The sequence below is a fragment of the Plectropomus leopardus genome, chromosome 16 (genome assembly GCF_026936395.1).
Source record: "Plectropomus leopardus strain MGB_pleo_1.0 chromosome 16, ASM2693639v1, whole genome shotgun sequence".
NCBI classification, from domain to species: domain Eukaryota; kingdom Metazoa; phylum Chordata; class Actinopteri; order Perciformes; family Serranidae; genus Plectropomus; species Plectropomus leopardus.
The window spans coordinates 28370185-28394977 of NC_142191.1; the positions used below are offsets into that span (position 1 = coordinate 28370185).

General features: G+C 42.5%; 2 protein-coding genes across 2 annotated transcripts in view; one reads left to right on the forward strand and one right to left on the reverse strand.

The window, feature by feature from the left end:
* Positions 1-322: 322 nt before the first annotated feature.
* On the forward strand, positions 323-7631 carry slc60a2b (solute carrier family 60 member 2b). Its single transcript, XM_042503380.2, has 4 exons — positions 323-952; positions 2686-2854; positions 3182-3298; positions 5594-7631. The coding sequence occupies exons 1-4, from the start codon at positions 677-679 to the stop codon at positions 6889-6891; spliced, it is 1860 nt and encodes a 619-aa protein (XP_042359314.2). The 5' UTR covers positions 323-676; the 3' UTR covers positions 6892-7631.
* rev3l (REV3 like, DNA directed polymerase zeta catalytic subunit) overlaps positions 7553-24793 on the reverse strand; it is a 95440-nt gene continuing 78199 nt past the window's right edge. Inside the window, exons 17-32 of the mRNA XM_042503379.2 lie at positions 22555-22747; positions 22273-22384; positions 21775-21890; positions 20351-20469; positions 19160-19278; positions 18827-18968; positions 18407-18651; positions 17287-17395; positions 15800-16006; positions 14790-14899; positions 12984-13098; positions 12619-12756; positions 12096-12286; positions 11259-11505; positions 10470-10685; positions 7553-8683 (exon numbers count right to left, since the gene is read on the reverse strand). Of these exons, the coding sequence (XP_042359313.2) occupies positions 8543-8683; positions 10470-10685; positions 11259-11505; positions 12096-12286; positions 12619-12756; positions 12984-13098; positions 14790-14899; positions 15800-16006; positions 17287-17395; positions 18407-18651; positions 18827-18968; positions 19160-19278; positions 20351-20469; positions 21775-21890; positions 22273-22384; positions 22555-22747 (2520 nt within the window). The 3' untranslated portion in view covers positions 7553-8542. The remainder of the gene's footprint in view (positions 8684-10469; positions 10686-11258; positions 11506-12095; positions 12287-12618; positions 12757-12983; positions 13099-14789; positions 14900-15799; positions 16007-17286; positions 17396-18406; positions 18652-18826; positions 18969-19159; positions 19279-20350; positions 20470-21774; positions 21891-22272; positions 22385-22554; positions 22748-24793) is intronic.

Consider the following 24793-nt stretch of genomic DNA (forward strand, 5'->3'; position numbering starts at 1 on the left):
GACTTGTGTTTGGCATACTATACTATACTACTTTTTTATGAGATACTATAAATACTACTACTACTACTATACTACTATCTTTACTTCATACTCTGATTTTTTTGTGGGATACATTTCATAACTTTTTATGGTATTCTGTACAATAAGTGGTATTACACATTTCAAGCTATAATATATTATATATTAATACATTATAGCCCATGACCATGTTATAGTGTTTCTTATCACATAACCTGCAATATCAGGATTTGTTTATGGCATACGTTTTTCATGACTTTTTAGTCACCGAGGCCTTCGTCACAGGGAAGTGGGCGTGGTTTGATCTACAGTAGGTTGGAAAAACGATTCAGAAGGCAGGCCGCTTTTCCTACTGAGTGAGCCTCTTTATCATTAGACGATCTTTGCAAACATCCAGCAGCCATACGTCCGCCGCTGACATATGGAGGGACCCGCGGCTGCGGCAGCGGTACCCCACTGTCATCCTCTCTACCGTCCAGCGGCTTTAAAGATGACTGACTTCATTTAGACGATTTAGCTCAGAGAAACCTACAAACAGGAAGCGCAGAACCGGAGGACTCCATCCAAACAGCTATCAGGTGTTGATCGCTGTTCACTCGGCGGTTAACGGCCGTCCTGACAGCGCAACATCTCCACCAGCAGCGATACACTGACAGGTATGTCCGCCGCACGAGACACCGTCGTTAAAAAGAAGCACGTTCGCTTCGCCAGCATGGAGGACGACGACGACAATGACGACCAGGAGGAGGACACCCTGTTTGACAAGAGGAAGGACACCGGGAGAGGGCTGAAGAGTGCGCTCAAAGCGGTCAAGAGGACGGCGAAACCGGTGTGCGACGACCGAGTGGAGGTGGTCGGCGGGAGACGGAGCGGACACGGAGCGCGCGGGCGCTGGGTGGTCACGCTCGCGCTCTGTGCATCATTCCTGGGCTTGGTAACGTTAGCTAAGACCTGTGTGGTTTTACTGTGAAATGTTACAAAAATATGCATCTGCCGATGTCCTCGGGCCTTTACTAGGATGTGTTTGGGTCATGGGTGTATTATTAGAACATATCCAGTTCTAATAATACATCTACGGTTTAGGTTTTTATGACAAGCAGATAGCTAACGTTAGCCAGTTAGGTGGGGGTATCTAGCTAACTTTAGCTATTAAGCTTTTTTAAAAAAATATTATTTTAACAGCTCGTTTTCAGTTTTTAAATAGTACATTCAGTGGTCAATACAAACATTTACAAATGAAAATAATGAGACAAATAGGTACAAACGAGACAGACAACAATATAAGAAAAGAAACAGGTGGGTTTACCTAATTAGTTATATATATATATATACGTTGTAAGATTTGCATAAATTAGTGGGGGTTTATCACATATTTTAAGTTAGATATTGTTTTAAGATATGCATCTAGATCGGATTGTTTGAAAGTGGTATATAAGGGCTTTTTTTTTTTCAAAAACCGCGTTGAATGAATGTAAAACGTCTAAAATCTTTACTGTTAATTCTTGAAAAGAAAAAATGGATTTTAAAAAAACGTTTTAATAAATCAGGTTCTTTGAGTCAAATGTTCTTTGGAGATTCAACTGAAAATCAATACAGAAGATAATCACAGGCACACATTGAAAAAATAAGCTTTCTAATGTTTGTACCATATTTCCACAGAAAGTGCATTTGTCATTCATATAAGGGGTATATCTATATTTAGCTTGCTAATGTTGATATAAATTGTGCCATCAGATGGCATAAACAACACCTGTTTAAGGAATTAGTTTATAACCAGAGGAAAGTAGGACAACATGCAAAAAATAAAGAGTTATAGTCAGATGCTTTTTATCGGCACACCAGTGTCTGCAAACTTACAACTGTAGTTAGAAGTTCCAGTTTAATTCTGATTTTGACCTTATTGTATTGTTAGCAGCATTCTGGTCCATGTGGATTACCTGCATCCACTATTTCACTACTCGCAGCAACATAGAAGTTATAAATGCAAAAGCTGGTCAGTGATATCTTTATGAATGACCTGGGTTTACTTAAGTGTTAAGCTATCAGTCAACAGAGGGCCATTTGTAATGTGCAGTAAGTAAAATGAATGCCGCAGTATCCTGCACAGTCAGGATTTACATAGTTGCAAAACTTGTTCTTCAACCACATTATCAGATGACTGAAAACCATCGGCACACACCTGAGACAGTGTCTGTTTACTCCTGTAACGTTTTCTTCCTCAATTTACACAAGCTTTGTTATTTCAGCAACACCCCGGCTCATCTTCACTCTGTTACGAAACATGGAAATTAAAAAAAAAAAAAAAAGCTGGCCCATAATTGTGGTTTTGGAGAAACAATGGGAAAGTTGTTCAAGAAAATGTTCCACCCTAAAAACATAAGTGATACAGAAAATCGTCACTGTACCTTTCATATCGCATAAGTAGTCAAAGGAGATTAAAACAGAGTTAAATATTTGCAGTATCAAACATTAACCTCAAAGCTCCATTTAAAAGAGGCAGAGAGTGATAACGTCTCAGTCAGCAGGAGCCGTAATTGACCTGAATGCCTTGTCATGTTGCATTTAGCATGCATTAAAGGCGTGGAAACATTTTTTAGAGGTAGATATGTATTTTAATGTGCACGCACTAAATGTACTGACCTGCTGATCTCTTGTTTTTATTTTCAGGGGATGAGTATCTCTGTTCTTGGCCCCACGTTCGAGGACCTGGCTGTGAATGTGAAAAAGAACATCAGCAACATTTCGTACATCTTCGTCGGCCGCTCTGCGGGCTACATCGGCGGCTCCCTCTTAGCAGGCATTCTCTTCGACTGCATGAACCCCCATTTCCTGCTAGGTAACCCCTCGCCCACGTGCAGCTGGTTTATGTGTTGCACTGTAGCTGCAAATTGTGCAGGTGTAGCTGGGTTTCTTACTTCAAAACTTGACCACCTTTCTTTTATCAGATTTTAAAGCTGTGGTTGGGTGTTGTAATAAAAGGGATTTTTTTTCATTGTCAGTCCCCCAACAAAATGGTCTGTGTCTTCTAACTCGTGGTAACTGCCCTGTAACAGGCGTCTTTAGTCTGAACATTCACTAGGTCTGCATCGCAGTTTCTTCTGACTCTAACGTTTTACTTAAATGAAACGTGTTTGTTTTTTTTTCTGATTATTTTGCCTTCCAGGGTTTTCTATGCTGGTCACCTCAGTGGGAATGTGTGCCATCCCTTTCTGTAAGCACGCCCTGCTCCTCACTGTGCTCATGTCCAGCATTGGGATGTCTATGGGCATTCTGGATACAGGTAAGACGTAACTTAAAGGGAAACTTGGGGATTTTTCAAACCTATGTTTCTCCAGCTTTTTGTGTCTACATGTTATTGGGAACAGCAATTAAAAAAGGGTCTAATATTGACTGATACCATCACAACTGACATTTGTGAAACAGGCTGTGATGTAACCACTCTGGGCAATTATGCACTTTTTATTTTTGTCCACTAACAGTGCTTGTCTCTTGCCACTGACAGGCTCTGATTGTTATTGTAAGCATCTGACATTATGGAAAAGATCCCTGCAAACATAGGCCATTTTTTTGTATTTTTTTAATATTTTTCTTTTTTATACAAATGGACTCTGGTGGAATTATCTATTTCAGGGGTGTTTCAGATGTAAAAAATATGGAACAGAGCCTTTGATACATAAGTAATAATATGTGTTTTGCATACCTGGGGGGAAAATGTATAGCTGGTGGTACAGTAGTATTTCATTTAATGAAGATATAAATCTATACATTAAGGCTTACTGTTAATTTACTTAGTGTCCTGTGTTTTTACTTATTTTGGCTTACTGGGGGCTTGTTTAATAGAAGTATTCTTATAAGATTTGTCAGGTCTGTTAGGGGGAGACATCTTGCTGCTATATGATTTTTTTTATAGAACTTTTTAAAATCAGACATGGCAGTCACAGCAGGAAAACCACAGGTGTATTCGATAATAAGCTGCTAGCTCACTGTCATTATTGTTATGTGACACTGAGCCATCGTTAAAGTGTTCCTGCTATGACATTAAAATGTCTGCGGTGAAAAAAAGGTCTATTGTAGTATACGGAGTTTGGTGACCTCCGCAAACTTTCCTGTAATGAGGTCTCATCACTCCGAGTGATTGAGAACACCTGCCTCGACCGCAAACTCCTTAAATGAACTCTCTTAAATTACTGAATGATGTCCTCAAATGGCCCGGTTCCCTCCTTCAGACTGATGCTGATGTCATTGTAGCAGTAGGAACTGATGTAGCGGTTTATTGTGGTTGGTCTGGTTATTAAGGGAGGGGCCGATCTAGATATCTAGATGTGTTTGTCTGTTAGATGCTGAACAGGTAGCCTACAGAGATTTTTCTCAAACAAGGTCAATGGCACTGAATCCAAACAGTTTAGCTAAAAGTGAGCTAAAAGAGGCTGAAATGTGTCGTACAGCTGAGGGGGAAATGCAGACTGAAGTGCTAATTCTCTGTGGGTTCATCACTGCAAGGGACAACCTTTACATTAGCTATTTAAGCCGTTGTTAATAAAAAAAAATATTGATCAGAGCAGCTTTAACAACTACCTTTTAACGTGAGGCTCAGCATTTTGGCCGGCCCCCTGCTGAGATTCTTAAAACTAGCCGTTATTTTTGCTAATTTAAAGTAAGACTCAAACAAGCCATGGTCTGCCAACTTTCTATTGAGTTTAACACAGTTTTTTTTTTCGGATTTTGACAGAGATTTATGGCTGTAATTAGCGTTTTTGTGGCAAAATATTGTATTATCTTCTCTGCTCCTTAAACACATTTCTTGAGATAAGTTTAATCCACATTATTACTTTGAGGGCATCATTTAATTTATGTGCACACATTATTAAAAAAAAAACCCTAAACTCTGTATTTTTATACTTTACTGAATACCTGAAAAAGTTTTCTGTAGCAGCCATGGATAGATAACCGACCAGGCCTTCTAGGCACAGGCTCAGGGGCCCAAAGTGTCAGGGTCCTCCCGTGGACTTCACCTGCAAAATAACACAAAAGACCACAAGGACATGCAAAGACACTACAAAGAGACACAAAATTGCCTCAAAGAGACACGTGACTAGAAAGAGGTGCAAAACTATAAAAAAACGACAACATAGACACAAAAAACAAACAAAAAACACCATTATGATTACAAAGATATGCAAAACCACCACAGTCTGTGTTGTCTTGCTTCATGTAGGAGAGGTGGTGGGGCCTTGTGCATATCTGTGCTGGGTAGCAGCAGATGTCACCACAGGAAATGAAGTGGCTCATACAGTGTCAATATGATAAATCAGTGTTAGAGTTAGAATGTATTTGTAGCTGTAGAGGATGACGGGGGGGGGTTCACTTTCACTGCGTTCTGCTGCTCCGTCTGTGCCCACAGTATGCTCCGCACTCCAAGAGTGTTATGCAATGAAATACCAAAAACAGAAAATCAGAACGTGGCAGCTGATGCTTATATCGTTATGGGCCCATCACAAATAAATTCATTTGAGGGAAATCTTGTAAATTTTAATGGTTTACTTTATTGTCAATGTTTTTCTCCTCTTTTCTTCAGGTGGTAACGTCCTCATACTGAACACCTGGGGCGAGCAGGCGGGCCCTCACATGCAGGCTCTCCACTTCAGCTTCGCAGCCGGGGCCTTTGTGTCTCCGATCATAGCCAAGCTGCTGTTTGGGCCCGAAAGCAACAACAGCACAGGGATCACACCAACCAACTCCACACCTCCTGTCACCACAGAGCCAAACACCAAAGCCCCTGACATTCACACGCTCATCACCTACATCCACAGCAGGACCAGCACCCTCAAATCCATGTGGGCCTACATCGTCATCGGCTCCTTCGTCTTTATCATCTCCATCCTCTTCTTCATCCTCTACACTCGCAGCAGCTCGTCGCGAGACAAAGCCCGCACCACATCGGGGAAGCCCCTGGTGGCCAAGCATCACATGGCTCTCACTGTCCTGCTCTTCTTCTTCTTCTTCGCCTATGTAGGTGCGGAGGTAGCATACGGCTCCTTCATCTTCACCTTTGCCAAGGACTACGCCCTCATGCCTCCGTCGCAGGCGGCCGGGCTGAACTCGTTGTTCTGGGGGACGTTTGCTGCCTGCAGGGGGTTGGCCATCTTCTTTGCGGCGTGCTTGTACCCGGGCACCATGATCCTGCTCAGCCTGGTGGGTTCCACAGTGTCCTCTCTGCTGCTCTGCCTCTTCAGCAAGGAGAGAGTCGCCCTGTGGCTTTGCAGCGGTCTGTACGGCGCGTCCATGGCCACCACCTTCCCCAGCGGCATCTCCTGGGTGGAGCAGTACACCACGGTGACCGCCCACATGGCGGCAACCTTCGTGGTCGGGGCGGCACTGGGCGAGATGGTGCTCCCCGCACTTGTAGGCTTCCTAATGGGAAAGTTCCACGACCAGCCGCTGCTCATGTACTTGTCGCTCATCACCGCCACCTTCACCTCTATCCTCTTTCCTGTCATGTACAAGCTGGCGTCGGCCCCCAGCGGGCAGAGCAGGAAACCCAGAGTCAGGGGTCGGCCTGACTCTGACGACAGCGAGTACCGCCAGGCGCTGCTGGACTCAGGAGCCAATGACGAGGAGGAGGAAGAGGAGGACAACGAGGCTGATCAGTGGAACGACGCAGACTTTGAGGTGATTGAAATGGACGACAGTCTCGTTAATTCCCCCAGCAAGCCTTCGTCTCCTCCTGATGTCACGGGTCTGACAGCTGCTGCCTCTAACAGCCAGGCGACCGAGCCTGCAGGGGGAGCCGCTTTCTCAGACACCATCTCCCTGGTCGGGGACTCGCCGAGACAAAAACTGCTGCTGTCTCTGGACAGAGAGAAGAGAGACTGAAACCTCCTCCTACGACTCCAAAGTGCTGTTGATCTCTCGCTCAACACTAGAAGAGCCATGTCTCACCATGTCTGTGCCCATTTATTGTCCAGAAGCTTAAAAACTCCAATATTTATGAACAGTTGATGATTTATTGTGCAGTGAATGCAACACAAACTACTGACCGAAACCTGTGCAGCTTTAAAACCATCCGTGCGTTGACTGGAAGTTTGGGGGTTTTGCACAGACTCATCAGCATCTCTGGAAGGTTTTAGACTTGTCCTGGATGATGAAGAATGAAATGCTGAAGTGTGCTGCAGCAAAATGTTTTAGTACGTCATTGATTCTCGTCAAGGTTTGTGTTGGTCCCAGGGCTGGTAGAATTCAGTGCCTTGCTCAAGGACACATGAGCAGAGTGGCTGAGACGAACAGGGACAGGCTGCTCTGCTGCAAAAAAAATAATATTTAATGACTGTACATTAATTTTGCACTATCACAGTGACTCTTACAGCAGGAAATGTGTGTGATGATAACTGGAAGATTTGAATGAAGTTCTGTTTTTGTTGCACTTTTGTACAGAACTTGATTTTTTTTTGTCGTGTTGTAATGTGTCGTGGCTTGTGGATGTCTCAATCACGTGTCGTCACTGTATTTTTTTTTAACAATCATCAATGGAAAGGAATTTTAATACATTGACTTTTTATTATATCAATCTCAAACCTCCACCCACAGCAATGTCCATTAAAAAGAAACAAAAAACACCTCCTTCATTATTATTTTGTACATTTATACAAATACACAGATCCTGTGTACGGCTGGATGGGGAATTGAAGATTGGATCTGGACATGGTTTGATGACAGATTTTCTTTTGCACAGTCCACAAAACCATATATGCACAAGGAAACAATAGACTCTTCATGACATAAATTATCAAAATACAGTATTGCAACAGTCCCAGATTTTTTTTTTTAGAAAAACTGAAAGAGTTTCCAGTCGCCACACTCTGTAGAAGGAGTGTGAAATCTGCCAAAATGAATGTCAATACAATCAAGGTTAAAAGAAAAATGAGAAATGGCATCCTGTAACAGAATGCATAAAAACTGTTTTGATTGCATTCATGGCCGGAGCTTTAGTTTTTTTTTTTTTTTTAATGCACAGTGAGATTACAGATGGAGCTATACAGGAGCTATTTACAAAAAGACTGCAGTTGATATAAAAATGAAGAAAAGTCAATTAGTGGTTTGAATTGTTTGTCTTGAGTTTTTCTAAGGAGCTCCTTAAAAACTTCAAACTGCTACAGCGCGAGATACAACACGTCATCCTTGATTGGACTGCGCTCAGTTCCATGACAGGCAGTCTGTCGCTGCGTCTCGTGCGGACAGCAGCTTCACTCAGCCCATAGCAGCTAATGGAGATGGCAGCAAACAAGCATGAGGACGCACATGAGCCCCACAGGAGGCTCGAACCAGACGGCCTGCACACGCAGAGAAATACTTGTAGAACGAAGAACACTTACAAGACAGAATGAAAACCCAACGGGGTTCAATTGAAGCACCATTTAAACTATTACAACTGAGTGGACAATCAAACACTGAGATGGGGGTGGGGGGGGAACGGGGCAACGATTAGCACCAAATCAGCAGGGGGGAGCTCCGGGGGTTCGAGAGCCAATCAGAACTGCTCCAGCAACTGTCGGAGGTAGGGGGCCTTGGAGAGCTGTCTGTTGACCCGGGACAGCTTGTAGAGGACGGGACAGTCCAGAGACACGCAGGGCACGTGGCGCTCTGCACAGCCGCTACAGTTCCTACAGATCTGGACACAAACACCAGCGGTGGAATGTAACCAGGTGCATCTACACAAGTACTGTACTTAAGTACAAATATAAGGTTACTGCACATGAGTATTTTTTTTCCCCCGTGCCACTTCATACTTCTACTCCTCCACATTTTAGACACTACATTGTATTTTTTAACCTCACTGCATTTATCTAAAAGCTTTTGTGTTTTTCCATATTAAGATTTTTGTAACATTTTCAACTTTTACTTTAAATCATTTTGAATTTTTTGGAGGTTTCTTTTCCTTTCTAAAAGAAAATAATTTTGAGTTTTTTTGTGGTGGTTTATTATTTTTTTTTAAAGATGATTTTTAGTGTTTTGAGTTTTGTAGTGTTTTTTTGGGTGTGTGTGTGTGTGGGTTTTTTTTTTTTAAAGATTTTTCTACATTGCTTACTTCTACTTATAATACTTTAAGTACATTTTCCTGATAATACCTAACTTCCCTTTACTTCAGTAACATTTTCAATGAAGGACTTTTACTTGTAACAGAGTATTTTTACGGTGTGGTATTAATACTTTTACTTAAGTAATGGGTGTGAATACTTCCTCCACCTATGACAAACACACACACTCTTTCGGGGGCGAGGCTTTTCTTTATTTACACTTTAGAAAAGTCAAGGCTGCAAGATCTGGAAGGAATTTGTCTATCTATAACCTTAGCTGCCCTTCCAGCTGAGAGTCAGAGTCATAGTGCAGCGTTATCTGTTTGACTATAAAAACAGACCGAGGAGACGGGGACAAAGGCCAGCATGAACAAAGAGTTGTAAAAATGTTTTGTATGTCGCCGTTATCTCAAACAGTGAGATAACAGTAAGTGTCTCTCTCTGTGGCCCCTGACAGACAGGCCGAATGTTCTCTCCCGCTCTCATTGAAAACTGACACAAAAATGAGGGGGGTGATTTTCTTGCCTTCGCTATAGTGCAGCCGGAGAGAGACAGTCAAGAGTGGAGAGAGGGGGGATGGCATGCAGCAAGAGGTCGAAGGTCTGAATCGAAGCCGGGCTGCTGTAAAGGTCCCAAACTATATGAGGCGCACACTCTGAGCCACAGGAGGCCCCGAGAGTGGAGAATCTGACCCACTCAAATCCTCTCTGTACAGCTAAGAGAGAAGAATCCAGCTGGGAGAGGAATTAGAAGCAGTGATTTGTTTCTGAAAGGACTCTTCCTTTGAAATTTTACAAATAAGACTTGACAGATATGATTTATTTACAATCAGTGGATTCGTACTGTGATGATATCATTTTATTGTGAGAACATCCTCACGCAAATCTGTATATATTAGATATATTGAGAAAATCACTCAATTTACAAGATTTAACTCGTAAAATCATCATTTTACCTCATTTTCTAAATACGGCGGAATGACAAAGAGCCATATTTAGTTTTTTTGTAAGAGCTAAATGACTCGATCCGCGCTTTCTTTGACCAGTCATGAGAGAAGTTTGCCTTCAGGGCTCTCCGCCAGAACATCAGGTGACGTTGTATAAAGAGAGACAAAGTCTCTTTTTTTTCTCAATTTTTTTTTTTTTTATTTTTTAAGTCTAGAATCTTTTTGCAATTTGTCTAACATTAACTGTAAAATTGCTCATCGCCTTTTTCCCATGTTTTTTTAAATAAAATACACTGATTTGCTTGGGGTTGAAAGTTTTAAATACTTGTGAAAGGCACATAAAAGCAGCGTATTGGTACGATTTCATGGACTGACAGATTAGACAAATTATGCTTCATCGCCAGAGAATTTTCATGTGATTCGACATGTCTCACCTTCAGCAGCTGGTCTTGCTGACTCTCCCACTGTCTCATGTCCTGGTAGAGTGTGACTGCGACTCTCTGGGGCTCAGCGCGGCACCGCGAGCACACGCCCAGCTGGGTCAGCTCGTCACACACGGGGCAGTGAAGCGTGGTGAAATACTGGGAAATGGTTCCCTTCCTCCCCATCTCCTCTCCTCCCGCCGCTGAGGAGCAGGACGCCTTCTGGATCTGTGTGCAGAGACAACAGACACGGGGGACAAGACAAGAGTGTGAATGCATTTTATTGTCCAATACTTTCAGGAGAATCTTGCAGAACAAAACCACAGCCTCACGACGGAGAAGTTGGAACAAATTGTAAAATTGCTGTGTTGGGTCATTCATCATTTCTGATTGGCTCTACTCTCGGCTCCACCAGCAGATGGCGTGTGTACTCCGTCAGGGTGAAGCTGACTACAGCACTGACACAAAGACAGCAGCGCTGCAGTTTGATGAGTCTCATTCCATCCTCAGCAGGAAGCACACAGATTTTCCTCTTCATCCTTTGTTCTCTCTGCACTCAACACACTGAATGAAAAGACCCTCTGAAAGTCTGCTTTTATTTTGACAGGCGGGGAAGCAACACAACAATGCTGTCAAACTATTCGTTTTCCAAACTGAAACCCATTCAGGTGTGTCTGTCTTTAATAACTGCTTTCTTCTTTTCTACTCCGGGTTATAAAGGCAGTTAATTATCATCATCACTCATTTGCATTGTTTCTAAATTGCATCGCCAAGATAAAAATCAACTGTTGTCCCTCTCACCCTGGGGAGCTCCTGGTACCAGCTGAACACGTCCACTCCGATCAGCTGGAACATGCGGGCCAGCGGCGGCAGGATCTGCTTGGTGATGTAGTAGGTGGCGTTGAGGCGGAGCCCGGGGTCCTGCAGCACCTCCATGGGACGACGCACCAGCTGGATGAGGGGCACGCCGGGCATCCCGTACACGATCACGTAGGGCACGCGCTCACCAACACGGGGCTCCAGGCGACGGTCATACGCCATCATACGCCTGAGATGAAGGAAAACACAATAAACTTGACAATCCTAACTCTTGACTTAAGAGCTTTAACGCCGCTCTTCTGCTGTAAATTAAAAATCAAACATTTTATGATAAATTCAGCAACATCAAGAATCAAGCCTCCTGATAGATACATGAGATAAACCATGATAGTGCTCATGAATGAGGCTGAATATTTCCCTCTCACCCATGCCTCTGAAATCACTTTTTTTTTTTCCATCCATTAAGAGCCGGGTTGCCTAGCAACAGACTCAGGTACTGTACATGCAGCCTGGTGCAGCCAGACAATGAGCACTGTGGGGAAGGAGTAATTGGATTCACACTGACTACTGTAACTGTAGGTGACAGCAAGCTCCCCTGCTCTCTGCTGCACACACGCACGTACACGCGCACGCACGCACACGCGCACACACGCACACACACACACACACACACACACACACACACAAACACACGAAACTAAGTGCTTTCTCTGTCTTTTGCTGTGCTGTTTGCTGCATGTGGCTTCTCTGCAAACACACACACACACACACACACACACACACACACACACACACACACACACACACACACACACACACCTGGAGAGCTCCAGGGCGGGCACGCAGGCTCCGGGTCTGTACGAGCCGCTGCCCCGGTACTCCTTGGCGAAGGTCAGGTCCTGCATGCTGGCCCGGCCGTCCAGAACCTTCACACACTGATGCTGTACAAACTGCTTCACCTGGCTGATGTCCCGAGTCTCAAACAGAAGCTTAATGGAACGCTCCAGAATCTGGAGAACGCATGTTAATGACAGGAGGGACGAGAAGAGAATTAACACCAGAGCATCAATAAAAAAAAGGCCAAACAAACAAACAAAGAGAGATGAGGAGACTCAAAAGAAGCAGGATTTATATAAAATAGACCACTGACTTACTGTTTCAAGTCACGATATTTAAATATGATTTCAAATTAACAAAGAAACACGCCGTGTCTCTGAGCAGGCGGGGCCCTTTTTGCCTGATTGACACATGTGAAGCAGTCCGAGCAAACAAGAGCGGGAAGAAAACTGCCATGGCTGTGATTGGTGTAGAGCGGAGTGAAATGGGGGGGTTTGCTTGTTACCTTGGAAACAGCGGGGCAGCCATCGCGGCGCACCGTTTCGATCCCTTTGGCGTCAAACACGGGCTCCTTTTGGTCAAGGCTCTCGTACATGTAGCCCACGTAACGCTTCTTTGTCTGCAGCACGCAGGGCAGGTAAACCTGAGAAAACACACACACAGACACACACACACACACACACACAAACACACACACACACACACACACCAATAATTACTGCTAAATGTGTCTACATGTGCCGATTGAGAAAGAAAATTGGCACAGACTGACACAGATCCAAATCAAAATGCACAGAGCGTGCAGACAGGCTGCTGCCTCTGTGTCTACTGAGTGTGTGTGTGTGTGTGTGAGAGAGAGAGAAGCACTACCTTCTCAAACTTGAGCTTGACTGGTTTGGGGTTGGTTGCGGTGACCGCCTCAGCGATCTCGTTGCCGATCTTGAAGGCCTGCTCTTTGGTGGCTCCCTTCAGCAAAACAAACATGCTGCAAAAACACACAGAGACACACAGCAGCTCTCAGTACTGCACGCCATCTGTTGTGTACGACGCCATCACTGCAGTCACTTCCTGTCAGTGCAAAAAAAAGTTCATCTGATGGGGTGCCCTGGTGGCCGAGGTTAGTGTTGTCCGTGAACCACAACGTCTCCAGCTGGAAGTGAGCTCATTCTCTGTCTCTCTGCTCCCTCGTCTCTTCATTTCGGCTGTCAAATGAAGCCATAAAATACCCCCAAAATATACATATTTTTTAATAGCTCTCCAGCTGAGGTAAAGTGAGCCAACCTTTTGTTTAGTGTCTGTTTTTATCAGGCATCTCAGAATCCCTTTTTGGAATTGGGCTATTAGTTAACTTAAAAACTCCTCAGAGAAGGTCTTACTTCTCATAAAAAAATTGCAAGGAAATGGTTTCAATAGTTACAAGAAAACTACCTGAAATTAGCAAAAGACAAGGAAAAAAAACAAAAAGAAAATTACCAGGAAAAAGGGCTAAAATAAAACAAAGATAATTTATTGCTTATCTCCTTGTCACCTTTTATTATTTTTTAATTTTAATTTAATTTTTTTTCATGCTAAGTTACAGATTGCCTTTTCCCACGTTTTTGAAAGAAGTCAGAAGTAATGATCGTAAGAGACGTCTGAAACAAACGCTAATCCAGGTTTCAAAGAGTTAACATGCTGACGGCAACAATTACCCAAGTTAAGCATTATCTGGTGACAAAGACGTTTTTGAGATACACAGTGGGCTCTGCTGAGGTTCTCTGTCTGTAACAGCCTAAAATACTCCTACAGATGTGATGAAAAGCCAAAGATTGCAGAGGCTGATCATGCTTGCTGTCAGGTCAGCCAGGGTCGGCATGGCTTCCTGTTGGTTACGAGCCTCCAGCAGGCAGGGAGGCTTTTAGAAAGTGACCTTATAGTTACAGGTCAGTGTGTCCGAAAAACATACAGACTACTGTTAATGAACACAAAGGTATGTTGAAGAAAGCACACATACTGGTCATCAGCAGTGTGTTTACAGTTTTCCAGTCATCCAAACATGCTTCCATTTGAATTAATATGGCCGTCTACACAGGCTCTGTGAGGACGTGCTGTTTGTTTGTTGCACGGAAGTGAAGCTTGGAAGTCAGACCAAATATGTGTCACTCTGAGAATTATTGGATTATTTCATATGGATTTTCCCCTGAGACGCTTGATAAATGAAAGCCCAGATCTCCTTTTTTTTGTTTCCCTACTCAAGTGAATTAGTTTAATTAACAAAAAATGCAGAAGAGAAATGGATTTCTGCAGTTTTAAAACTTCACAGCTCTTATAACCGAAACACTGCAGGAACAAAAAGTCTCAATTAATGCTTAGAAAACAGAGTTGCTGCAGCCTTTTTGATACTGAGAATTAATTAGTGCCTTGGAGCAAATTGTCAAAACAGGGGAAAAAAAAAAAGAGAGAAGTAATTTGATTGTTTAAAATGTTGGAGCTCCGTGAGAACGGTGTGCAGGTGCTATCAGAGAGTGACACATCAACAGAGTGTTAACACAGGGTGAGAGACGGCAAACAGGAATGATTAAAGTGTGTCAGCTGTGGCTTCAGGCTGACGTGGGTTTGTATCAGACATGGTCTTTCACTGCAGCTGCTCTGTGATGGAGCAGAGACTCTGTGGGTTTGTAAAGGATGGACGTTTACCTGTCGGTGTCTCCGTACACGACGCGCGCTCCCCATTTCTTAGTGTCATTGACCAGCTTGATGGCTCTCTCCAGGGTCTCTCTGGCTTTGTGGACGATGCTGTCTCCGACCTGGACAGGACAGGAGAGACGGTAAATGCTGCAGCACAGGATTTGTGAAATATGGATCGAGAGATTCTGCAGAAATTTCACACAGATTAAGTCTGCATTTTTCTGCAGTGCGGATCATTAGAGATTTGGGAAAAAAAAACAACATTGGAAATGGGACTTCATAAAACTATGTGTGGTGTGCCCTTTCCACTTTTTCGAAGCAGCTACAGATGAATTTAACCCTTTCACACCTGGAGCAACATCACGCCTTTCACGACGGTTTAAACCTTTGAAGCCAGAACAAATTGGTGTGATTTCTTTCAAAAACATGGAAAAAAACAACAAACAATAAGCAACTTGGTAAGAAATATTCCACAAATTACAAAAAATTAGAAGATTTAAAAATTTTTAAAGATTTTTAAAAAAAAATTTTAACAGCTAGGGGTAAATGTCTAGGGAAAAAGAAAAAAAGCTCAGAAAAAACTTTATTTAAAACTAATTATCATAATTACATATTTAAAATCATCACAGAATTAGGATTTTTAAGCACTTTTTAGGTTATTTCATTTTCCTATTATTATTTATTTTTCTTTTTTATGATATTATTATTATTATTATTATTAGTAGTAGTAGTAGTAGTAGTAGTAGTAGTAGTAGTAGGTTTTTTTTTACAAAGTTTTATTTTTTGGTACTCTATCAAGTTTTTGCTACATTTTTGGGTCATTTCTGTTTTTGTTGCTCATTGCCTTTTCCATGTTTTTCAAAGAAATCAAGCCAATTTGCTCAGGTTTCAAAGGGTTAAATATGGTGATAATTGGAATATGTAAACACAAAGCTGTTTTCATTGTTAGGACTGTGTCAGCCTTCCTCTTCCTCTCGGTCACGGTGCAGACAGCCGACAGTAAGCTTTGATGAGCTTACCTCCACGCTGGGCATGCGTCCAGAGTAGTTGGCGGCGGCGTAGCCGAAGGTGACGTTGGCGATGAGCTTGAGTCCGAGCTGCCGGGCGTCCAGCAGCTTCATCAGGGCTTTGTCCTGCTTGTAGTTTTTCATCGACTGCTTCACCATGATCCTCGTGTTCAGGATCTCCTCCAGCATGCTGGGCAGGACCCCTTTACGCACCGACGACTGCAAACAAACAATACACAGGTAAAGACAGGTGCAGGGATTTCAGTAAGTTTAGGTTTAGGCAGTGGTGAAACCTGACTAAGTAAATTTACTCTCAAGTACTGTACATAAGTATGAATTTGAGGTACTTGCACTTTACTTAAGCATTTTCTTTTCATGCTACTTTATACTTTTACTCCACTACACTTTAGAGGAAAATATTGTACTTCTCACTTCACTACACTTGAAGTGAACACCTTTAGTTACTTCATGTTTTTTTATAAATTTAACTATCAAACAGTTTATACAAGTACAGCTGCAACGATTAGTTGATTTATTTATCAGTTGATTCACAGAAAATGAACTGCTAATTATTTTGAAAAACAATCAAGTCTTTTTCTATTTTTTTGTTTTAGTTTTATTGGACGTTTTTTTTCTTCTTTTTAAAAAATAATTTTAAGCTTTAAGGTTTTTTTTTTAAACATTTCTTTTACAATTTAGAGTTTTTTGGGTGTTTTTTTTTAAGAATTTTAAGTTTGAAGGGGTGCCTTCCCCTTTTTTAATTTTTTAAACATTTTTTTGGGTGTGGTTTTTTTTCTAAGATATTGCTGCATTGGGAATTTTTACTTTAAATATTTCAAGTACATTTTTCTGATAATACTTCCTTTTACTTAAGTGACTATTTTAATGCAGGACTTTGACTTGTAACAGAGAATTTTAATAGTGTGGTATTAGCACTTTTACTTAAGTAAAGGATCTGAATATTTCTTCCACCCCTGGGTTTAGGGCACAGCAACAGATTTGCGTACAACAAAACTCCTGACAGCCATTTTCAACAACATAAGGAGAGTTTTGCCAAAATTGGCTGGCAGAGAAAAACAAAATTAGATCCGGAGCAAACCTGATTTCCATCTGTGGCTTTTAATAACCTCAGTAGACATGATCAGTGCTCACTGTGCTGTGGTTGTGTGTGTGTGTGTGTGTGTGTGTGTGTGTGTGTGTGTGTGTGTGTGTGTGTGTGTGTGTGTGTGTGTGTGTGTGTGTGTGTGTTATGTAATGAGACTGTGGGACAGGAGCCAGGCAGTGAGGAGCACTGAGTGAATGAATGAAAACAATGAATGGAAGGATGGAGAGCATGAAGTGGGCTTTCTGCAGACGCGCTCGGCCTCCGCAGCAGCTAATGACCCTTAATAAAGCTGCACTGCTGAAGGACTTGTACAGATGATTCATACTCGATGAATCAGGACAGCGTTAAGTGTTTGATAAAATCTCCTCAGAGTGGAGAGGAGAGGGTGCAGTACCTTGACGAAAGCGATGCCGTTGGGTGACACGGTGATGTCATTGCGGAGCTGGTAGAGGAGCTCGGGAGGAACTCGTAGGGACGTGCAGCCGAACTTAAACTCATCGGGCCTGAAACAGACACACAGGTGGATAAGCGTCATTCAAGAGAGGAAATTCTCACACTGTGTCACTATTAAGTTATCACTGTGCTGCTGGCAGCGCAGCAGTATGACTAAGAGTGATGTCTGGAGTAAAGAGTGTTAATGAGTTTGCAGGTTTCTCCTCTCTGCTGCAGCCTCATCGTGGCAGAAAGGTGTGACCAAACTCTACAGATCAGAGCGAAAAGACAAGCAGCCAAATCCTGGCCACAGCAGCTTTGGCTGACCTGTGGATTCAGTTGAATCTAAAAAACTGAGTCAGGGTGGGACTAAAATAAGCGTTAAAAGGGCTTCAACTAATGATCAGGGTTCCCACAGTCATACAATTTTTAAAAAAACTATACGAAAAGTATGCTCCTACAAATGCTGCTATAATTTAAGATGAAACCAGGACAAAACATACTGTGTGGCTGTCACAGCAATATTTCAAATTCACTACGAGAATGTAGCAAAAAAGTGAATGACAGGCATGATAAGCAAAAAAAAACCAAAAAAACCAACCAAACTGTATTGTATAAAATGGTTGTGGATCAATCAATAACTAAAAAAAACAACTACTGCCTGAGGTACTGCAGCTGATTTGGATTCTCAAATTTCCAGCTTCCCTCCAGCTAATTTGCCACTTTCTACTCTGCAGAGAATGACGAGCACAAAGCCAGTGTCTGTCTGCCAGGCACAACTCTTTTTTTTTCTATTACCTTGGAGTAGTAGACATATGCATGTTTGGGGAAAAAAGTGTTCATGGCTCCTGCTGTTGCTATGCAACTACAATAATCCTGGTGAAAAAAACTGAAATGTATCCTAAGTTGCAGCACGCTCTGCTCTGAGCTGTGAACATCATGCAGAGCTCTCAGTGTGTCTGTTCCATTAAAAATAATGAGGGAAGGAAGGCAGCGCTGGAGGGAGACCTTCCTGGCAGACGTACAACCTAAGCCAGTTGGCGTGCACGCTGTAGGTGTGCATGAGCCTGTCATGTCCTTACGTTCCCAGGCTGTCCACGTGTCCGAGGCAGGTGGAGAAGCAGTAGTTGTACGCGATGACAATGGAGGGGTAGAGCGACTGGAAGTCCAGAACAATAACTGAGTTACTGTAGAAACGAGACTCCGGCTCCATCACCAGGGGAATGCACTGCGGCGCCCTCTGCTGAGCTCGCTGCTGGATGCTGGGGGTCACTGGGATGTAGTTCAGCGGCTTGGCCACACGCAGCATCATGGACTCAACGCGGTACTGAAGGAGAAGAACATGAGACAAACACAGTTGTAACTTGGATACTTTCATCTCTCACTGATCAGGGCCAGGGTCACCAGTGTAACCTCTCATAATAACAGCTTTCAGGCTACAGCGCAGACAAGTGTGGACCAGAAGAAGAACTCCAGAATATGTGACGTGTGTGCGTTTGTACCTGTGATCCTCGGGTCAGAACGTGAAAGAACTGAATCCCAAATAATCTGGCCAGCTCGCTGGTTCTGCCGATGATGTCATTCTGCTGTAAAAGCTGCATGGTGCCGCGCACGCGACTCACGTAGTGGTCAACCATCTTCCACCTAACATAAACACAAGAGCACAGCAGCGTAATCATTGAATTACTTTGTTTTTTTGACCAGTTACGGCCAAGCCACAGGTTGTGCTGATTCACGTACAAATAGAGAGAGAATGAGCTGTGTGGTTTTGAAAAATAATCACAATGTCACATTACTTTAAAATTTTTGATGAAGCGTTTTGTTTTGGCACAAACCTGTAGAGGTGGGTGTTGTGGTCAAACCAGTCTGACAGTGTGCGGGGGCTGTACAGGGGGAAGCGCTGGTGGAGGACATGGAAGGCCACGTTCTCAAAACTGTAGTTGTTCAACGCCGCCTGCAGGGGGAAGTAAAAACAAGATCTTAGACCTTTTCCTCAAGGCTGCCATGGCTGTGTAGAAGAGGCCAGAAATGAATAAAAGACGATGCCTATTAAGTTTCATAAAATGTCACCAGGGTTCCCGCACATTTTTCTGGACAAAAATTCCAACGTTTTCTATGAATCTTTGAGGACCTATAATAAAGTTTTTTTTCTTGCCCCACTTGCCAAGTGTTTTTTTTTTGAACAGATCAGATTCAAACAGAATTTCAGCTACCTGGCATACAGAGAGAGAGAGACGACCCCCACGACCATATCAAAGCTACGTTAAGTCACCAGCTACAAAAAATAAATTTATCGTCACATTATGTGAAAGGTCATCCACATAAGATCACTGAGAGAATCTCATTCTACAACACAAGTTTTCAAGACTTTTCCAAAACCTTCACTCATTTTGAGTAATTCTGTGACTTTTTTCAGGTTGGAAAAATGTGAATGTGAAATTACAGGTTTTCAATGACCATGTGAGCCCTGTGTTACTGAAATTAGGTGTAATTCCTCAAAATTCATCCAAAATCTTTAGCCAACAGGTAATACCATTACACATCAATTTATTTACTGGCCACTAAAGGTCAATAAAGGTCGCATGTGCTGAAAGTCAGAAAAATTGTGTGCTGTAAGTCAGAAAAATTGCATTTCAGGTCGAAGAGCATCTGAGCTTATAGCCTGCAGCTAAAGAAATGACTGGTACTAAGCAGACATCAGGAGAAAACACCAAACAATGGCCATCCACAAAGTACATTTAAAAAAACAAGAGAAACCAAATTGGATATGTGGAGGCAATGTAAAAAAAGATTAAAATTGATTTTAGATAAATATGTTTAGCATATTTTGCCAATATGCAGTGCAAAGATTCTATTTCATAGTGCAGGAATAAATAACACCCAATATAAAAAATTCATGTGGCGTAAGTGCTCTCTGCAACTGAAATAAATCTAACAGTGGCGGGGCGTCTGCCTGAAAGGAGAGAGGAACAAGGGAAAGGAGGTCACAAGCTAAAGGGGGGTGAAGGTCACGCCGGGACACCTGCCTCGGTCTTCATCACCCTCCACAGGTTGAGGGTGATGCGTCCGATGATGTTGATCTCTGTCATGGTGTCGGCTCCGTACTCATCCCTGTCTGCAGCGAAGCGGTTCTCTTTGGAGTCACCTGAGGACACGCAGAGCCAGACAGACAGCCAATTACAGAGGAGGAGGGGAGCTGCCAGAGGCTCTCCACTCAGCCACTATTACTACTCTACACACACATACACACACACTCTTTCACACACGCAGGAAAACACCCAAACACACTCAGATTCACACTCTCAAACACCCACACATCTGTGCTCTCGTGCACACACACACACACACACACACACACACACACACACACACACACACACACACACACACACACACACACACACACACACAGGGCAACACCTGTTTGTACTTACAGTACTACAGTGTGTACATGCACACACACACTCACACACTCTTTCTCTTGACCTGGATTTAATGGCTTCCTTCAGACTGCAATAAGGAAATGCTAAAAACAAACGCTTGCCAGAGAAGAAAATAAAAGAGCTCTCACACACTCAGTCTGAGAGGACTTCCTGACTTTCAGCAGCTGTACTAAAACTGTCACAATCAATAAACAACCAATAATTACTCCTGCAAAATCCTGCACATGATCAATAAGCAGCTATGAGCAGAGCAAGAGCCGGTGATAATGTATGGATTCACAAAGATGTGGCACAGCCTCCTTTAACCCTTCGGACCCTGAGCAAATGGGGTTGATTTCTTTTAAAAACATGCAGCAAAGGCAATAAAAATGTAATAAGACAGAAAATTAACAAGAACATTGTAAAAAAAAAGTTATAAGAAAATTACCTGAAAAATAGTTTGTATAGTTTGTATAGTATGAATAATAATAAGTAAAATATAGAAACCTTGTTTTGATAATTTTCTAATAAACCCTCCCTACTTTTTAAAAACTTATTTTCAGGCCATTTTCTTTTACTAATTTCTCACAATTTGTCACATTTCTTGCCAAGTTGGTCACTGCATTTTCCCCCATGCTTTAGAAAGAAATCAAACCAACTTTTTCAGGTTTCAAAGGGCTAAATAGCTTGTGAAGGGCGTCTGAAGGCAGCACAAGAAATCTGATGTCCAACCAGTTTTTAAAGGGTTAAACTATGGAATACTGTGAAACACAGGGTTTCACAAGGAAATGTAAAGTGCCTAAAAGCAGCCAGAAAATACCAACTGTCCTCATAGCTCAGTGTTGCAGTTTTTTTTCTAGTGAGCTGTGATTAAATCGCAATATGTATCTTTGAGACAAATTGTCTATCGAGACCAAACAATTCTTTTCCATATGAACGATCTGTTTTCACCTCTGATTTCTTCCTCACACTTGCACATTAACTGTTAAAGGAGCTAACGTCCCTGCTGTGGTCACAGTCACACGTACCTGGCACTCGTGACAGCTGCTGACACAGGTCCATTCCAAGCGCTGCAGCCCGCTGGAGGAGGTAGCCCCAAGAACGCATCTGCACCTCGTAACCCACCAGGATGTCTGGGTCAAACCTGACGAACACAGACGTGTCGGAGCTAAGGTTAGCATTTCATAAGACTAACGATGCTTTAAAAATCATACGTTATTTCTGTCTTTGCCTCTAGTTATGAGCATGGATTTTTTAAATATGTTTTTTAATATATAAGTAAAGAAGTAAATTCAAGGTCTCTTTCAGAGAGTGACGTTCTATCACAATTTGCTGTTAACAATGTGAAATAACCCACTCATTACAGAGCTGTGCTAACACCTGCTCACACACACACACACACACACACACACACACACACACACACACACACACACACACACACACACACACACACACACACACACACACACACACACACACACACACACACACACACACACACACACACACACACACACACACACCTCCTCATGATGGTGATGAGCTCCTGAAACAGCATCTTCTCATCAGCGGTGTATGTCACCTGCAGCCCAGAGACGCCTGACCTGACCAGCAGGGGCGCCGTTTCTCTGTGACCTGCAGAGGCGTGTAAGCAGACTCATCAGCGTGACAGCACACAGACAACATCACGTTATTATATGAACAACCCACGATAACAATGCTGCCCACTTAGAATTAAATAATGCTACAGGATAACATCTTAGTACAAATATCCTCTTTTACAACAGAATAAATTGAGTTTTCACCTTGGTCACAACTTTGATGGTCTTTGTCCACCACGATGGCACCCGTCAGCTGGGTGCCATCGACGTCTGGCAGGGGAGCATCAGAACTGAGGCAATAGAATAAGGCACATATGGGGTCAAACTCGGGGTCAGGCTCAAGGTCACGCCTGGTCCTTGCATGGAGCTCCATGCCCATCAGTGTTAGGTACTGGACCTAAGGGGGAAGACAGAAAGCAATGTTGTTTTAAAAGAAACTACATGATTGATTGATTGATTTAATTCGATTATTGTGTCATGCATAAACAATATGCCCAGCCCAAAGGGGCTTACACAATTACTTCTTTGTGGTTGACAGCCTCGACGAACCAGTCAAGTTGCAGTTACAGTTTGCATCGATGTATGTGAAAACACAATCTTATGTGTTCTGTTTGCCATGTCAGCATTAATGTTCAAGTGGGAAGCATGTCAACTGCACGCTGCACAAACCCAGACAGCTCTTATGAAGGGCAGCTGGGAAGCAGGTGTGCACATCCTGAGAAGATATCTGTTCTTTGGGTTTGGTGAATTCAGACTGTATCAGTGTTGTTTTGTCAGTTCTTCACACACAATCAGCACAGTTTCAAAGTGGATACCCAAAATTAGTGTCACCAGTTCAGTATCTGATCAAATATTTCCCCTTCTGTTACAGAATTATGATGCTGAATAATGACCAGAAAAGTGTTTTTGCAAAACATTATGATATCCTCTGCGATGTTTGTGTGAAATACTGTCATAATTAGTGCACAAATTCTTGAGGTATGGCCAAAAACATGTTTTGTGAGGTCACACTGACCTTTGACCACCACATTCTAACCTGTTTGTTCATTCATAATTCAATATGGGCGTTTGTGCCAAATTTGAAGGAATTCCTCAAGGCGTTCTTAAGATATCACATGCACTAGTATGAAACATACACAAGCTCACAGTGACCTTTGGCTTCCAAAATCTGATTAGTTCATCTTTGAGCCCAAGTGGAAGTTTGAAAAAAAAATCCCCTCAGAGTCTTCCATGTTCATGAGTATGAGAGGGATGCAAGGTCACATTAACCTTGACCTTTAACCACTAAAATGTAATCAGTTCATTGTTGAGTTCAAGTGGACATTAGGGCCAAATCTGAAGAATTTTCCTTTAAGGCACACTTGACATATCAGTTCATGAGAATGGGATAGACGACTGTACCTACAAACCGAAAACACAATGCTTCCCGCTCCAGCTATCGGCAGTACAGAGAAAAAAAATCAATGTAAATCCATGCTCTTTAGACATTTATTTTGTGGGATTGGTGTTTGTTATCACAGAAAAGAATGAAGACTGAAAACTCTTCTTTAAAAAGCACATCATGCCCATATTTTATTTTTCCAGTAGTTGTCTTTTCTGAGTTTTTTCGTTATATTTGCCAGAGTACTGTGGCCTTCAATATTTCACCCCTTGCTAATGACTGCCTGCTATTTTGGTGACAGCCTAATTGAAGCATATTTAACGAATGCATTCACTCCAAGTCTCTTTGGATGAGAGCATCCATTAAATGGCAGGAATATGGAGTGTTATTCCTAATAGACTGTAGAGGCTCCATGGAGGATGGGATTCAGTGGTGAAACTCGGCCACTTAAATATTATTTTGCATTTCAAGAGATACTCGAGTCCTGAATCCTGCCAAATTTCCTCTCCAGTGTTTTCCCATATCCTCTGACGTCTTCTCGGCTTTCCCTCCACTACAAAAAAAACAGGTGCAGCAGAGAGCAACACCAGGTCCCACAGACCAACACTAGACAGTTCAGAAAAATTCAAAACAAAAAGCCTTACTTGGGATTTTATTTCTAATACAGCTCTGGTTTATGTCTGATTGCCTGGAACATTTTGGATTTGCTCAGCAACTAATCTTGATCAAATTTGTCATCTTTCCTTGTTTTTACTAGCAAGGATGCTTGTCGTAAACATTCAAGTAGCAGACTTCAAATTTTTTGGATGGAACTTGCCGTTACGTTCAAGACTTAAAATGCTGAACAAAATGATTGTATCAGTTGTCGCTAATAAAAAAATGTCTGTGAAAGTAACTCCTAGCCTTGCACGAAAATACTTGAAATGTCACAGTTGCACACAAATTTCCAAAGTTGGAATAAAAGTTTTACCTCAGTTGGTGCTGTCCTTTTTTGTCTTCATGACGTTCCAATAAAATCAGTCGTGTTTTATAATATCATAAATCAGTCTCGGCTCGGCAGGA